Source organism: Miscanthus floridulus, chromosome 15, assembly GCF_019320115.1.
Source record: "Miscanthus floridulus cultivar M001 chromosome 15, ASM1932011v1, whole genome shotgun sequence".
NCBI lineage: Eukaryota > Viridiplantae > Streptophyta > Magnoliopsida > Poales > Poaceae > Miscanthus > Miscanthus floridulus.
The window spans coordinates 76,800,521-76,815,985 of NC_089594.1; the positions used below are offsets into that span (position 1 = coordinate 76,800,521).

General features: G+C 48.5%; 1 protein-coding gene across 1 annotated transcript; it reads right to left on the reverse strand.

The window, feature by feature from the left end:
- Positions 1–9,223: 9,223 nt before the first annotated feature.
- Positions 9,224–9,731, reverse strand: LOC136507712 (L-type lectin-domain containing receptor kinase IX.1-like). Its single transcript, XM_066502351.1, has 2 exons — positions 9,635–9,731; positions 9,224–9,555 (listed from the first exon to the last, which is right to left on the reverse strand). Exons 1-2 carry the CDS (start codon positions 9,729–9,731, stop codon positions 9,224–9,226), a joined length of 429 nt encoding a protein of 142 aa, XP_066358448.1.
- Between the last annotated feature and the right edge of the window lie 5,734 nt (positions 9,732–15,465).

A 15,465-nucleotide genomic window follows, 5' to 3' on the forward strand; every position in this document is an offset into this window, starting at 1 on the left:
GCCGGTTGGTGCATAGGTACAACGCTGACACTCCCCCCTTCTTGCGCGCCAGGATGATCCCAGACCAGAGCGCGAGGAAACTGCTGTTGAAGATCGGCGAGCTTCTCCCAGGTTGCCAGCGATTTCGGAAGATGAGTCCACTTGATCAAGCCCTGCAGAACATAAGATGTACCTTGGCGTAGGTAGCGCTGCTGCAGAATTCGTTCAGGAATACTCCAAAGCGAAGACTCTGATGGAGGTTCAGGGGTAACAGAATGAGCCGCACCCACCGCTTTTTTAAGTTGGGAAACGTGAAAAACTGGATGAATGGCAGACGAGGGTGGAAGCTCCAATCGATACGCCACAGAACCGACCTTGGCAAGAATGCGATAAGGTCCAAAGAACCAGAATGCCAACTTATGATGGGAATGCTCAACAAGGGAAGATTGGACATACGGTTGGAGCTTGAGGTAGACCCAGTCGTTGAGCTCAAACTGCCGTTCGGAGCGGTGCAGATCAGCATTCTTCTTCATGCGTTGCTTGGCATGGAGTAGATGTTCATGGATCAGCTCAGTGTTGAGAGCTCAATCAGATAACCAAGAGGCTAGATTAGTGATAGAAGAGTTGTGAGCAGCCTCAATACCGAATGTGCCAGGGGCATAGCCATACATCACTTCAAATGGAGAACAACCCACGGCAGTGTGGAAACTCGTATTATACCAATACTCGGCCAAATCCAACCAGCTGCTCCACTACTTAGGACATGCATGAGTGTAACAGCGAAGAAAGGTCTCTAGACACTGGTTGACGAGTTCAGTCTGGCCATCGGACTGCGGGTGATAAGCAGTAGACATGCGCAGATCCACTTTTGCCAGCTTGAAGAGTTCTTGCCAAAGCTTGCTTGTGAAGATGCGGTCTCTGTCCGACACAATGGCTTGTGGCAGGCCGTGGAGCTTGAAGACATTGGAGAAGAAAAGCTTTGCCACATAACTTGCAGTGAACGGATGCTTCAATCCAATGAAGTGGGCATACTTAGAAAAGATGTCAACGACGACCAGAATGCAGTTAACAGACCCCGACATTGGCAACCCTTCAATGAAATCAATGGAAATGATCCGCCAAGCACGATCTGGAACTAGGGAGAGGTTGAAGAAGACCTGGTAATTTGGAACGGTCAGGCTTGGCCTGCTAGCACACCTGACAAGCAGAGACAAAATCATGCACTGCCTTGTTCATACCAGTCCAGGCAAAGTATTGCTTCAGTCGGCGGAGAGTAACCGAAATACCAGAATGCCCCCCATGGCATTGGAATGCAACTCAGAGATCAACTGGCGCTGAATTTCAGTGTTGGCACCCACCCATAAGCGAGATTTATACCTCAGAAGGCCATTGAGGAAAGTAAAGTGGGGCACCGATTGATCATCTGCAGTCAGACGCGTGATGATAGACTAGGCATGCTCATCTGCAACATAGGATTTGGTGACCCCAGATAACCAGTGCGGTTCAGCTACCGAAATAGCAGCACAGGAGCCGACTGGGTAGCGTGAGAGAGCGTCAGCAGCTCGATTCTCCGCCCCTTGCCTGTAGACAATCTTGTAAGATAAGCCCAATAGCTTAGAAAAGACCTTGTGTTGCCAAGGGGTATGGAGCCATTGTTCCGTCAGCTGGCTCAGATTTTTTTGATCAGTCAATATATGAAACTCCCCATGTTGTAGATAGGCACGCCACTGATCCAGCGCCAAGAGAATAGCCATATATTCTTTCTTGTATGTCGACAACCCCTAAGACCGTGGACCCAAAGCCTTACTGAGAAATGCCAATGGATGGCCCCCTTGCATTAGTACAACGCCAATGCCAATGCTGCTGGCGTCAGTTTCGACATAGAATGGTTTCTTGAAATCTGGTAGAGCCAGAACCGGTGCTAAGGTAAGAGCATCTTTTAGTGCCTGAAATGAGTGAACTTGTGGTTCGGTCCAATGAAAGGGAACACCCTTTTTGAGTAATTCGGTCAATGGCTTGGCAATGATTGCAAAGTGCCGGACGAAACTCCTGTAGTAGCCGGCAAGCCCCAAAAAACTGCGCAGATCTTTGACAGACTGAGGCACCGGCCATTGCTGAACTATGATGATCTTTTCAGGATCAGTAGCCACACCGGTCTCAGAGATGACATGGCCTAGATAACAGAGTTGTCGCTGCAAGAAAGAGCACTTAGACATCTTGACTTGCCATTTGTCACGGTGGAGGAGCTCCAACAAAAAGCGTAGGTGGACGAGATGTTCTTCACGAGACTTGCTGAAAATAAGGATGTCATCAAAGAAAACCAGAACACATTTGCGAAGGAGAGGATGCAATGTGGTGTTCATGGCCTTAAGAAAAGTGGCTGGCGCTCTAGATAACCCAAAAGCCATCACCCAGAACTCATATTGCCCAGAATGGGTCTGAAACGCCGTCTTGGGTTCTTCGCCAGGGCGCAGACGTATCTGATGGCAGCCAGCAGTCAAGTCCAAAGAAGAAAACCAGGAGGCCCCTTGTAACTCATCTAGCAGCTCCTCAATAACCGGGACAGGGTACTTTGACTTAGCTGTTATGGCGTTCAGCTGACGGAAATCAACACAGAACCAAAAATGATCCGTCTTTCTTCTTGACCAAGAGTACGGCAGACGAAAAAGGACTGCTGCTTGGCTGGATGAGTTCCGAATTCAGCATCTCTGCAACTTGACGCTCAATTTCAGTCTTGACGGCCGGCGGGTAACGATAAGGCCGAACCTGCACTGGAGCAGCACTAGCAACGAGAGGGATCTCATGGTCACAGAGGCGAGCGGGTGGGTAGCCTTGTGGTGGGTCGAATACATCTTGGAACTCAGACAATAAAGCTGCTAATTCTGGTGGAGAAGATGATGAGCTGCCTGCGAAAGCGTCTTCCTTCACTGCAGTGATCTGTAAAACTGCACCCACTGGAAGGGAGTCCAACTGACCCTGCAACTGCATCTGAGTACCCGCATATGTTATAATCATCCACTTGTACCTCCAATGAATCTCCATAGGACTATGTGCCGTGAGCCAGTCCATGCTGACAATGAGATCGTATTGTGAAAGAGGAAGGACCTTGGCCACGGACACAAAAGAACACTGTTGTACTGACCACTGCAATTGCTTGAATTCAGTATCACAGAACATCTGAGTACCATTTGCCACCATCACTCGGGTGGGGTGAACACAATTGGAGTTGCCTTGAAGATGAGCTGCAAGGGAAGCACTGACAAATGTATTGGAGCTGCCAGAATCCAACAATATACGGACCTGCCTGCCCTGAACTTCACCCATGAACTGCATCGTACTAGCAGAAGCGGGATCAGACACCACTGCTGAAGAAAGAGTCATGAACAGCTGAGCCTCAACATCGAGATCCTCAGGCACCACTTGATCAGCACAATCATCACCATGACAAAGGTCCCAAACTTCCTGGAGCACGTGCAGCTGAATCTGCTCAGGATAGCGATGGTCGCGAGACCATTTCTCGCCACACCTAATGTAGAGACCGCGGGCCCGGCGATAGTCGCGCAGAGTGTTCAGCTTAGCGTCGACACCACGCCCACACCGGCCATCATCACCCGCGACCGCTCCCGGCGCACGCTCTTGTCGTTCACCACGCCCGGCGGACACCAGCTGGGGTTGTGGCGCGCGCGGGGGCAGCTTGGCCCATTGGTACGCTTTCGGACGACGTAACTCCTTCTTCCGCGACGAGTCCAACATTTCCTCCTGCAACAAGGCGAGAACCACGGTAGTATCCAAAGTACCAGGACACTGCATATGGACAACAGTACGAATCTCGTCGCGCAAGCCATCAACAAATCTCATAGCATAGTAGATGGGGTCAGTGTTTTTGCCATAAGCTATTAAGCCATCAACGATAGAAGTGAATTTGTCAGCATAGTCTTGCACGCTACCCGTCTGCCTGATGTGAAAGAGCTGACGGATAAGCAGTTCGTGCTGGTCTTTGCCAAAGCGCTCCATCACTAAGGTAGTGAATTGTGGCCAAGACATCCTGAGCACTTGCTGCTCAACAGCGGGAAACCAGCGCGCGGCAACCCCGGTGAGATGCATCATGGATACCTTGATCCAGCGACGCGGAGCCACCTCATACATCTCAAAAATAATCAGTGCAGTTGCGAAGCCATAGGCGTGGGTTTTCGCCATCAAATTTGGGAAAAATCAGTTTAGGTAGTTTGTCAGTAGATTGGTTAGGATCCCAGAGCTCAGGTGCTTCCTGTGTTCCTAACCCCAGCTCCACAGCGGTCTGACCCGTATCCAGCATGGAACAAGAGTATGATTTACGTAGCGCAAAAGTAGGACGAGGAAGAGACTCCGGATGAGGGTGGGTAAAGGGAGGGAAGTGACTGTGCGTACCCTTGACCAGGGACAGAGTTTGGAACTCGAATCCCCGGTGATGGTGCTCAACGCCGTGCCCAACCAACGAGCCAGTAACCTTGGGACCGGCGGAAGATGAAGCCGTGGTCACCAGCGGAGGAGGCAGGACGCCAGATGCGGCGGCCGGCGCAGCGCCGAGAGCTGCGCGGCTCACGGTCTTGCGTAGGGCTGTCATCTCCTCCCGTATCTTCTCCACGGCGTCCTCCGACTTGCGAATCGCACCGATCTCCGAGCGGAGCTCCTTGACCGACGCATCTTCTGTGGGCTTCCATTCGTCGAACACCTTGGCTGCGTCCTCGAGATGGCCAAAGCGGTCGGCGAGAGTGCCCTCCACGGCACCGATGCGGTTGCCGAGGGACATGTTCACGCTGGCGATACTGCTCTCCAGCGACGACTTCATGGATTTCATCTCATCGAGCATCAACCTGAAGTTGGGCTCCATTGCTCCCCGATCTCTGCGAAAGCGGGTGAAGTGGTCGTGATCTATTTGGTGGGGCTCCAGGGTGGGGTGGTCGAGCAACCGACTTCCGATTCAACGCCGATCAGATCAGCCTTGGCTCGGACCTACGGGTTCACACGATCCACATAGAAGTGAGAGATCGGCGATCAACCTGCCGACGGGAGTTACGATCTGGGATCGAGGCGAGGAACGAGAAACAGTGCCGAGGAAGGAGGGCTCCGAGTACCAATTGTTAACAGCAATCGGAGGAGGGGAGGAAGCAGCCAGGATTAAAAGGGAGGAATCGGAGTTGGGGGAGAAAAGCAGAGCACAGGGACGAGCTCAGAGGAATCTTGTTAACTTGGAAGATGGTTCATACATTGTTCATATCCCAGACCTTTACCACTACGCTACATATAAGCCGAACGGCGACTCACGCCACGCTTGCCTCTGGCTCACTCATGACGCCACTCTGGGCCGAAGAAGCGCACACTCTTGGACTTAGGCCGAACTTGGCGATCCATCTTCTCTTGGGCCTTCTTCTAGCCTTCAGAGCTTGCCTGGTCAGCGCCTGTTGCCGGTTGGTGCACAGGTACAGCGCTGACACGGTCCCTTTCTCAAACTCGTCGTCGAAGGGGTCTTGTGTCTCTTGCTTGCTAGCTTCCCCGTTGGGTTTGGCCGTTCTTTGCCGCCGTCGCTGGAGTAGGAGACTAGGAGGCACGTCGTCATGAAGCCTAGAATGATCACGAACGAGACCAAACGAACGGACATGCCGATCGCATCCCTTGTCTTGAACAAAGACGAAGGTCTTGTGGGAACTGAAGATCCTGGAATGTTGCACGACGTGAAGTTTCCTAATACATAGATATAACAGAGCATTTTCTACAACTGCGTCAATCGATAAAGCAAGGAGCAGCGAGACACGTACTCGTACCCGGAAACAGCGGTTGCCCCGGATGTGCACCTGGAGCCGGCGGTGGTGCCGGCAACCGGCGGCAGAGTGACATCAAACTCTCTCACCTGGTAGCGCAGGTAGCAGCTACCCCTTGAGGGCACCGAAGGTGTTGTCGGGGAACAAGTTCCCCAGCTTCTCGGTGTAGTTTGAGATGCAGCTCACGCACTCGCTGGCGTTGAGGTCCCTGGTGCACTGCGCCAGACCGTACATCTCCATCTCCTGCGGGCCCGAGTATGGCGTGCTGCTGATAGAAATGCGCAACGGCGAGGCGGCGACGCCGCTGGTGAGCTTGCTCATCAGCGGCACCCAAGCGTCCCACATCGCGTCCGAGGTGTTAGGTACGAGGGGCGTGATCCGAAGTTTCGAGACCACGTAGTCGAGGTCCGCGGTGGCGGGTATCGGTGCGGCCGAGTACCGGAGCACGCACGCGTGGCGTCGTACACTGCCTTGGCGTTCCCGCTGCCCGGGCATGCCGTCGTGATACCGGCCGGCGCCCCGGAGAGACAGTCCAGGCAGTTGATCGCTTCGGTGTCCGCGAAGGAAGCACATGATGAGGCCGAACCAATGTTTTAAATAGCGGGCTAAGGTGTTTAGCGGTATATCTCTAAAACAGCTAATGGCGGAGCTATATCGGGCTATAGCGGGATATAGCGGCTAAATTATACATGAACTCAAATAGCGGCACCCTGCCTCAAAAGGCTATAGCGGGCTATAGCGGCAGCTATAGCGGGAGATTTAAAACTATGGGCCGAACACCTGGTCGGCCCCCGCCCCGGTGCTGCCCTTGTAGAACCCGCCGTTGTCGTCGCTGGCCGCCACCGGGAGCACGGCCAGGAGCTGGACCAGGTTCTTCATGTATAGGCTGCCGCTGGTGTAGTTGCCCGTCGTCGAGCAGGATGGTAAACTAGGATCACCGTACTGCCCTGCAGCCGCGACGAGGAAGAGGAAGTCAATGGCGGCGATAAGAAGAAGGTGGGAAGCCATGGCCGCCGAGGACGCCCTTGCCTTTTCTACTCCCTAATAATCCAATCACCCTCTTTACTCCTCGTTACTTGGATCCATTCTTGCATGACAAGAGGACTTATCGGCAGGGGCGGATCCAGGGCCCGGGCTGCAGCCCGGGGCGAGTCCATGTAGCCCATTTAACATATGTGGTGTTTAGCCTAAAAAACTATTATCTTAATTAGACAAAAGGAGGCCTAGGAAGCAAGATCAGATTGTTTTGAACGTGAATCAGCAGCTCAGCCCGGGGCGCAGCCCCGTTCTGGATCCGCCCCTGCTTATCGGCTTCTCTGTCATGGTGCCCAGTTGCAGGAATCTGAATTGTGTTAAAGCAGCTAAAGATGCAGAGATTCAACAGTTGAGGAATTGGAACAGACAGCTAGCTTCTTGCAAAATTCAGGATCCGTTTGCAAGTTTCACAGAAGAGGAGTGGTTAGAAAGGTTTATAACCTAGTAGTACTATACTACTATTCTTCTGCTCTGAATGAATGCCTTGGCTCTAATCTAGCAGTCTAACGGCAGATACTAAGATGTGGCTTTGGAATTGGACCATGTCAAATGTATTAACATCGCCGGCTTGCTTTTGGCTTGAATCAATTTATTATCTTGATGCCGCCTATCACTATCGTTTTTATCCGATTTCTCAACTAGGACTAGCATTAGATGCATGCCTTAACAGTGAGGTCCTCAAATATAAACGGTCTCCACCCTCCTCGATAGGGATACCCCACGAATCAAAATAAACTAGCTCAAACCATCTTTACGATGCATCTATTCTATCCCTACTGCTCGACGCTGCAATCGTCCAGCGCCTTTGTCTCGGCCGGCAAAGGAAGGACTCGCATGCATCAGAGTTCAGAGACAACCGCTACGGACGGTTCGTTCAGCAATCGAGTGACATGTGTTGTTCTGCTGACGGTGGTCATGACCATAGTTATTTCAATGATGACCTGGTTTTTAAACATTTTCAACATGTCATCGAAACATGACCTGGTTGCAAACACATGATTGATGTGTCCATGTGTATCTAGTTATGATGAGTGATTGTCAGGAGAGGATCAGATTTCGGTTGAGTTTGAGAATTTAAACCTAACGTGTGTGCTGTGCAACATGTCTCTTGTCTTTGTGATGCACACATGTGGAGCATAGAGATGGTCGACAACTATGGAGAAGGTCAAGTAGAGGTGTGCCGTGCCGATGGACTAGGGGCAGTGAAGGATGGATGTGAGGCTTGGACCGACCGACCAAAGTGATCAGAAGACTGACCATGAGTGGCTGACACTTGAGGACATCGACAAGCAAGTGTACATGTTGAGCAATAGACTGTGTTGACCAAGTCAAGATGGCGGTTGACCAAGTCAAGTAGAGGCGTAAGAGGACTTGTCAATCGGGCGGTCGAGGATGGACGATGATAGGCGTCGAGATTGTGGAGGAGGCGTAGCCGAAACACTTCGTTTAATTTGGGCTCAAAACCACTGGCGACGGTTTACTGGTTGGGCCTAAAAACCCGGGATGGACTTCGGGACGACACATGGCGTCATCGCGAATCTTGCATCGATACGAAGCAAAGTTGTGAAGAGCTCATGGCCGTCGAATGCACGGATCTCTCCACTTGGAGCATTTTGCCCCTGGGTTAATTGTTCATGAAAAATATCTAAGGGCATGTTAGAAATTGTGTAATAGCTCTATTAATAAGAAGGGGCTGCTCCTAACCAGCCCATCTCTCCAATGCTTGGTTCTGTCTTAAGCTCTAGTTGCAGTTCAAGTTTTTCTAAGTTTTCTACTACTGTTGAGATTGACAGTATAGAGAGTAATTCCTCTGATGTGTTAATCTTTCCTCTGTAAGAACTAGACGTGGTTGATCTTCAATAAAGCAATCATTCATCGGAGATCTGAATATGAGTTCTTAGTTTGAGTTGAGTTTGGTTTTTGCTACCCCTTCTCCCTTCTCTCTATTTGTTGGGATTTTGTGTTCTGCATTCTTTGAGTTGTTTTGAGTGCTTGAATTTGTGCAAGGATCTATATGGTGAAGATAACTCCCTAGTGATTTGGGCAGAAACACCATGAGCGCGAATTTACACTTTTGGGAGGAAGAGAGACCTACATGCAACTACGGTGGTGCTGAGATACATAGTGCCGGTTCTAGTTGTACCCTGCACAAGCAAGGATGGAAAAGAGTTAAAAATGTCATCACATTAACACTATTTTCAAGCATGTTAACGCTATTTTTTTTATAAAGTTAGTAACTTAAAAAAGTTTGACTTGTAAGGATGGGAAATGTGCAATTATTTTAGACGAATGAAGTACTCACCACTAATGCCAGCCTAACATAGTGACATATTAACTAGCTGTGGTGCTGAGATACGTAATAGTAGTGCCGGTTCTAGTCGTGTCATCCACATGCAAAGAAGGAACAGAGTTCAGCAGTCCGAACGGCACCGGTACACGCAGGTTGCCACCGACATCCTTCTCTCAGGGAGGCTCGGCGCCGGCGCCTCAAACCGCAGAGCGCTAACAACTTGCCTGATGGATGGCCTCAGGCTCGGGTCCTGTTGCGTGCACCAGAGACCGACGAGCAACATGCGCTCCATCTCTTTGGGGTCAAACTCTCCGTTCAGGCGGGGGTCGGCCGCGTGAAGAACCAGTCCACGCTCGTGCAGCTCAGAAACGACCCACTGTGCCAAGTGGACGACAGTGTCATTAGGGAGAACCACCACGGGCCACCGGCCACCGGCCACCGGCCACAAGCAACCTAAAGAAGGATGCCGAAGCTATAGATGTCGGATTCCTTATTGAATCTGCCGGTGATCGTGCACTCCGGGTCCATGTACCCCATGGTTCCGGCGAGCACGTCGTGCCCTGGCCGTGGTCGACCAGCCTCGCCAGACCGAAGTCGCCAAGCTTGGCGTGGAAGGAGGCGTCCAGCATCAGTTGCTGGGCTTGATGACCCTGTGCACCACGCACTGCTCCCACTCCTCACGCAGGTACAGCTAGCAACGCCGACCTCAGGCCCAGCACGATCTGGTGCCTGAGCGGAAGCCTGGACAAGCACCTCTATGGAGCTTGTTAATTAATAATTGCACATTTACTATCCTTAGAAGTCAAACTTTTTTAAGTTACTAACTTTATAGAAAATAGTGTTAATTAATATGTTCACATTTGTAACTCTGTTCCATCCTTGCTTGTGGATGATACTACTAGAACCAGCACTATGTATCTCAGCACAACCGTGTTGACGCCAAGTTGAGTCACCACACCGGTAAGGAGCTAGAACGCTCGATGTAGGGTCTAGCTGGATTTTAGGTCAGCCAGCACCTAGGGTTTGTCCGTACCTAGACCTTGTGCCTCCAGCGATGATGAGCGCGATACTCAAGACATGTCATCGGAGGAGCCTCGCCGAGAGCACGATACGCAAGAGACGCTGACGAGGTCTCTTGAAACCCGAAACTCCACATGCCCGGGAGGGACCCCATTGGGGTGTGCAGTAGCTATGGGCTGCCCTAGCCGGCTTGGCTGCTCTAGAGCTTCGTCGTCGTTGATCCTCTAGCCATGTAGCATCGACGAAGAACGAGGAGAAGAGGTAGATGGGAAAAGAGGGTAAAGAGAGGTACTAGATGTGTTTTTTGATGATTGGAAGTTGAGATCCTCAATCGGTTGTGATCCTCTTGTTTATTTAGAAGGGGGTCTTATCCCAGTAGAAAACAAGCCCAAAATGCGTTCTCCAAGTTTCCCACGTCAAAATAGATCCAAAAACCGATTTGGAAACAAATCGGATCGAAATTTGCAGAAAAGTTGGCGTTGCTGACTTCAAAGTCGGCCAGGCTAGGTTTCACGGGGTTTGTGGGGTGTTGTGTCCTAAGTATTTGGTTGGTGGAGGCATCAGACGCTGTCCCTCGCCGCTGGCCTTGGCCGACCGCCCTCAACCGTCCCTGACATCCTCTACTAGAGCCTGGAGCTGTCTGTCAGAGATGGAGTTGTCATTCTATCATGCCCAGATTCGTCTTCCTCTCGGAGTCCAAAGCATAAGGACCTGGCCGCATACCAAGATAGACTAAGTGGTGGGCCTAGGAGCGCCATGGCGTTGACCGTGCGCCCATCCTTGTCACAATGCATCATGCCCTGGGCATGACCCTGGGCTAGAAGTGGCCGACACGACCTCATGGGAGTGAGGGAACAGAGCCCCGACAAGACCACGCGCTCTATGGCTCTATCCGTGTGTTCAGACGCATGGCAGATTCTGGGGGAATATTCCTAACGTCAGTCGGGACGGGAAGTCGAGCCGAGCAACACTAGGGCGCTCGTGGCTGCCCTTGTGGTTAGCTGCCGCCTTCCAATGTCGTCAAGGCCCTGGTGGTCCAATCCAAGCACTCGGGCGCGGGCGATTTAGGTGGGGGCTTGCCCTCGTGGCTTATCTCCAAAGCACCAGGGCCTTCCTCTAGAGTGGGCCGTCTTAGGCCCATCAGGCCTTAGCCAGTGCCGGTCCTAGGATTATAAGGGCCCTCCGGCGATCTCGTCGTAACGGCCCCTCTTGACCATGTATAAAATCTTATAATATATATGCGCTAATTTTACTTGCAAAATAAAAGCAAATTCAATAACATATTTTTAATTTAACATGTCTGATAATTATCGAGGAATAATATAGATTAAGGAATATATTTGTAGATGTATGATAATTATCAAGGAATAATGTAGATTAAAAAAATAATATATTCGTTTTCTTTTCTCACACATGACAAATGTTTCTTAGGTAACATTATAAAATTCTAACATGTAAATTAGGAGAAAAATATGATTTTATGGGTATAAAGTACTAGAAGTCTGGAATACTATACAAATAATTAATTTGAATTAAAAATAAAAAGGAAAAAAATACCTTGGGCCTAAACAACTAATCGGTGATCGCAATTCATAAGAAAAGAATCAAGATGTCGTCGTCGTGGAGCCCTGCCTGGTCGCCATCCTCGTGCGCCGTGTCCGTGTCTCCGGTAGTCTAGCTCTTCATGGCGGCACGGCTCTCCAGCTCCGCACGTGTAAGGCGCACGTCCCGAACTCACGATCAGAGTGTGTTGTGTGCAGCGTGACTCCTCGCCTTCTCTTTACCCGAGGGCCGTGGGGAAAGGAAACTAGAAAAGAAATGTCAATGTTGTCTTTTTGGACCGTCTAGCCAGTTCTATGTCTCTCTTCTTATTAATTTGCTAATGCTTAATGGACTATAGGACCTGAGGGTTTGTATACCTAGGCTTGGGCCCCTCCTCCGCTTGGGCCCTCGGCCGTCGCACCTCGTGGCCTACCCTTAGGGCCGGCACTGGCCTTAGCAATGGTCTGAAGTCTGCATGTGAGCACCTACGGCGGGTGTAGCTCCCAAACCTCTGGTTGATTAGGAGACTCAGTTAGTGGGTCAATCATACTGTCATTTTTTTGTTAGGTACTCAAGAGGAGCCCCCAAGCCACATGCCCCGGAGTCACATATATTGAATAAATGATCCTATCATACATATGATTTGCATTTGGTGGTCCTTAAAAACCATATGCGATAATGGAGGTGAGCCACATGCCAACACGTGTGTCGTGACGCCCACGGGCTTAGCGGCCAAGTCAAAGCGAGAAGGATGAGAGCGAGGGACAAAGGACCAAGAGATAGGAGGGAAGTGAAGGACAAATGGACTAGGGGGATAGTGAGAGATGAAAGAAAGAAATTTACCGCTCTAGTTTTATGTACAAATATATCAGCTCCAAACTAAAAAAAAAGGTGATAGTGAGGGACGACGGACAAGGGACAGAACATAAGTGAGGGGCAGATGGACAAGGAAGAGAGTAAGAAATGGAAAATAGAAATTTATCACTTTTAATATTAGGTTTCGACAGGTCAGGTAACCTTATCCTGTTAGAAATTGTTTACGACTCGAATTCTGCACGATTCCTAAAATGACTGATCAAAATACCGGGATATGAACGATTCCTAAAATGACTGATCAAATACTGGAATATGGCCATTAAGCCTGTCAACAGTTCATGGAAGGAGCCTAAAAAAATGGCATAGCAAAAATAGATTAACGACGTCAGGAATGACGTGCATCAAAACAGATCCGGTGATATGGACAAGAGGCAGCGATGCAAGCGGGGTACGGTGAAGGGCATCTCAAGATTCTCAGCTAAGAACGAACAACGCGCATTGGAGCACCCTCCGGCTCTTCTGCCCTCTTGCAACCAATTCTCTCTCTCTCTCTCTCTCTCTCTCTCTATATATATATATATATATATATATATATATAGAGAGAGAGAGAGAGAGAGAGAGATAACTACAGCCGTGATTGAATACTACATGCCTATCCTTGATTTGATGTTTGCAACATCAATCATTCGGGCGTGGAAGACTATACCAAAGAATATCTAGAAGGATACTATCGTGTGCGATGGAGGACAGTGCACAAGGATTATACAGTCACTCTACTGTAGCCAGGACAATTATTCTCCATCCAGCTGTCCAGGCAACAGTAAAAAGAGATAATTGAAGACTTCGCCTCGAAGGCTCCTTCAGACAATAAGGTTCGCTCCTTCAGACGATAAGCATGAAGGACACTCCCTTCGTGCTATAAAGCGGGACGCCGGAGCGCATTCATTCAGCATCGAAAGCTCAATCAGAAAATCATCGAAGACAATCACCGAAGCCTCAGACACTCACTCTCATCCACCACCCACTCCACCAACTCTCCACCCACACATACACCATGAAGACATGATCTCAAAAGCACTCTGAGAATCATCCACCATTAGTAGTAATCACCCATCACCACTGTATCACTCCACCTTTGTAAATTAGAGAATAAAGGAGGTCTCCGTGATCTTCCTGCGCTCGTAAGGTAATCCCTAAGGTTTGTGTTAAGTGCTTAGGGTTTCCTGTTTGAATCCCTGCCTTCCTTTAAGCTCGTTCATATGGGGGCGATGTCTCTATGCTAGGGACCCTAGAGGAGAATCCTCTGCGTGTGTTGTTCTCGTGTTAGCCCTCGTAGCGGCGTTTGTAGAGAATCCTGTGTGCGTAGAGAAGTGTTCCCTTCGGGTGGAACTACCTGGGGAGACGATAGAGCCTGAGTCATGTGTGTGCATGGCTGGGGATGGCGAGGGAGTAGACCGGGCTAGCCTGGTTCTGAAGCGAGCCAGTGATGCATACGGTGGGTACCAAGTAGGACTGTCACAAGCATAGTCGCACGACTGGCTGAACTGTTGGTCTCGTCAGCCTATAAAAGATCCTTAGAAATAATCATCCACATACGCATATTCACTAAGCACTAGCTTAACTAATCGCGAAAGCGACATATCAATATTTATATTCACTAATCACTCGCTCACTCATCCAGCGTCCATAAAATATTCGTGCATGAAAGCGATGCCATGCCATACTTGCAGAGGCCTCGTGCCTTGAACAGTAAAGTGGTTGAGCCACTCTCGCGCATTGTTCATATCCCGAATTTGAATAGTAACCGCGAATTTGAATAGTGAACGCCGAATTTGAATAGTGCTGTGAATAGTAACTTGAGATCTTAGAATTCGAATTTCGAATTCGTCCGAGTTCTCGATAGAACGTACCCCCCGATTCTAGTGGTATCAGAGCCTGGTTATTATATTTTGAATTTAAGGGATTTACTATAATCTGTTGAAGATTGAAAAGTTACATTATTTAAATTTGGAAGTGAATACAGGAAAGACGGTCACTACTAAAGACAATATAAATATAAGGTGCAGATTAAATAGCTCTGAAGAACATACTTGGCATACCTCTCATGGACAGATAAATTTAATAGTCGATTTGATACATAACTTTTACATATCTTGGGGAAAGAGGCAAGACGATCTAGAATTAAAATTTGATAGACTGCAAAAAGAACATAAGCACCTTGAAGAGCAATATTTAGCTACCAATAATAAATTAGAATTAGCTTTACAAATTTTAGAAGAGAGTAAAGTTTCTCTAGGAAGAATTAGTGATTATATTAAAGATATAACCTATCTATATAAGAAACTGATAATATTGTTGAGCATAACAAAGAAATTGTGTTGTCATCAGCAGGAATAGTTGAGTCCACTAGATCTTTAAATTCAAAAAGATGGAAGTATCTAAGAGCCTCTCTAGAAGAGACAAGTCACTCCAATTAGTTAATAAAGACAATAGACCTCTAGGTTTTAAAGATAAACTAAAAGGAGGATGTGATGATACTGAAACCTTAGAAGAAATGATAGATGTAGATAGAGATCTTGAAATATATCAGAAAGATACCTTTAGAAAAATAAGGCCTCAACAAATATATCAAATGGGTTGGTTTGAAAATAAAAATGGATTATATAGAATATCTAGAGAAGTAGAATTAAGCGTATTGGCAGAACCAGTTCTGCTAAGAATTGTTAGTAAACAATTTGAGAATGCTTTAAAATATTCAGGGTATAAATATATACATCAAGGAATGTATATCATTAGAATTAAAGGTATGACCAGAAAAAAATTAGGAACAAAGGTCTTAATAACTCTATTGGACGAAAGATGAGATTCAATAAATAAAGCAGCATTAGGATTTCTAGAAGGTGATATGAATGAAAATATGTTAATAACATATATAACACCAGATTTAACAATGCCAGTAAAAGAATTTATAGATAAGATGGCATT

Bases quoted from the DNA above. Each gene is read 5' to 3' on its own strand.
- LOC136507712 (XM_066502351.1), bottom strand. From the start codon at position 9,731: ATGCTGGACGCCTCCTTCCACGCCAAGCTTGGCGACTTCGGTCTGGCG. The intron at 9,556-9,634 runs GTACATGGACCC...ATCCTTCTTTAG, and splicing joins GTGCTCGCCGGAACCATGGG to GTTGCTTGTGGCCGGTGGCC.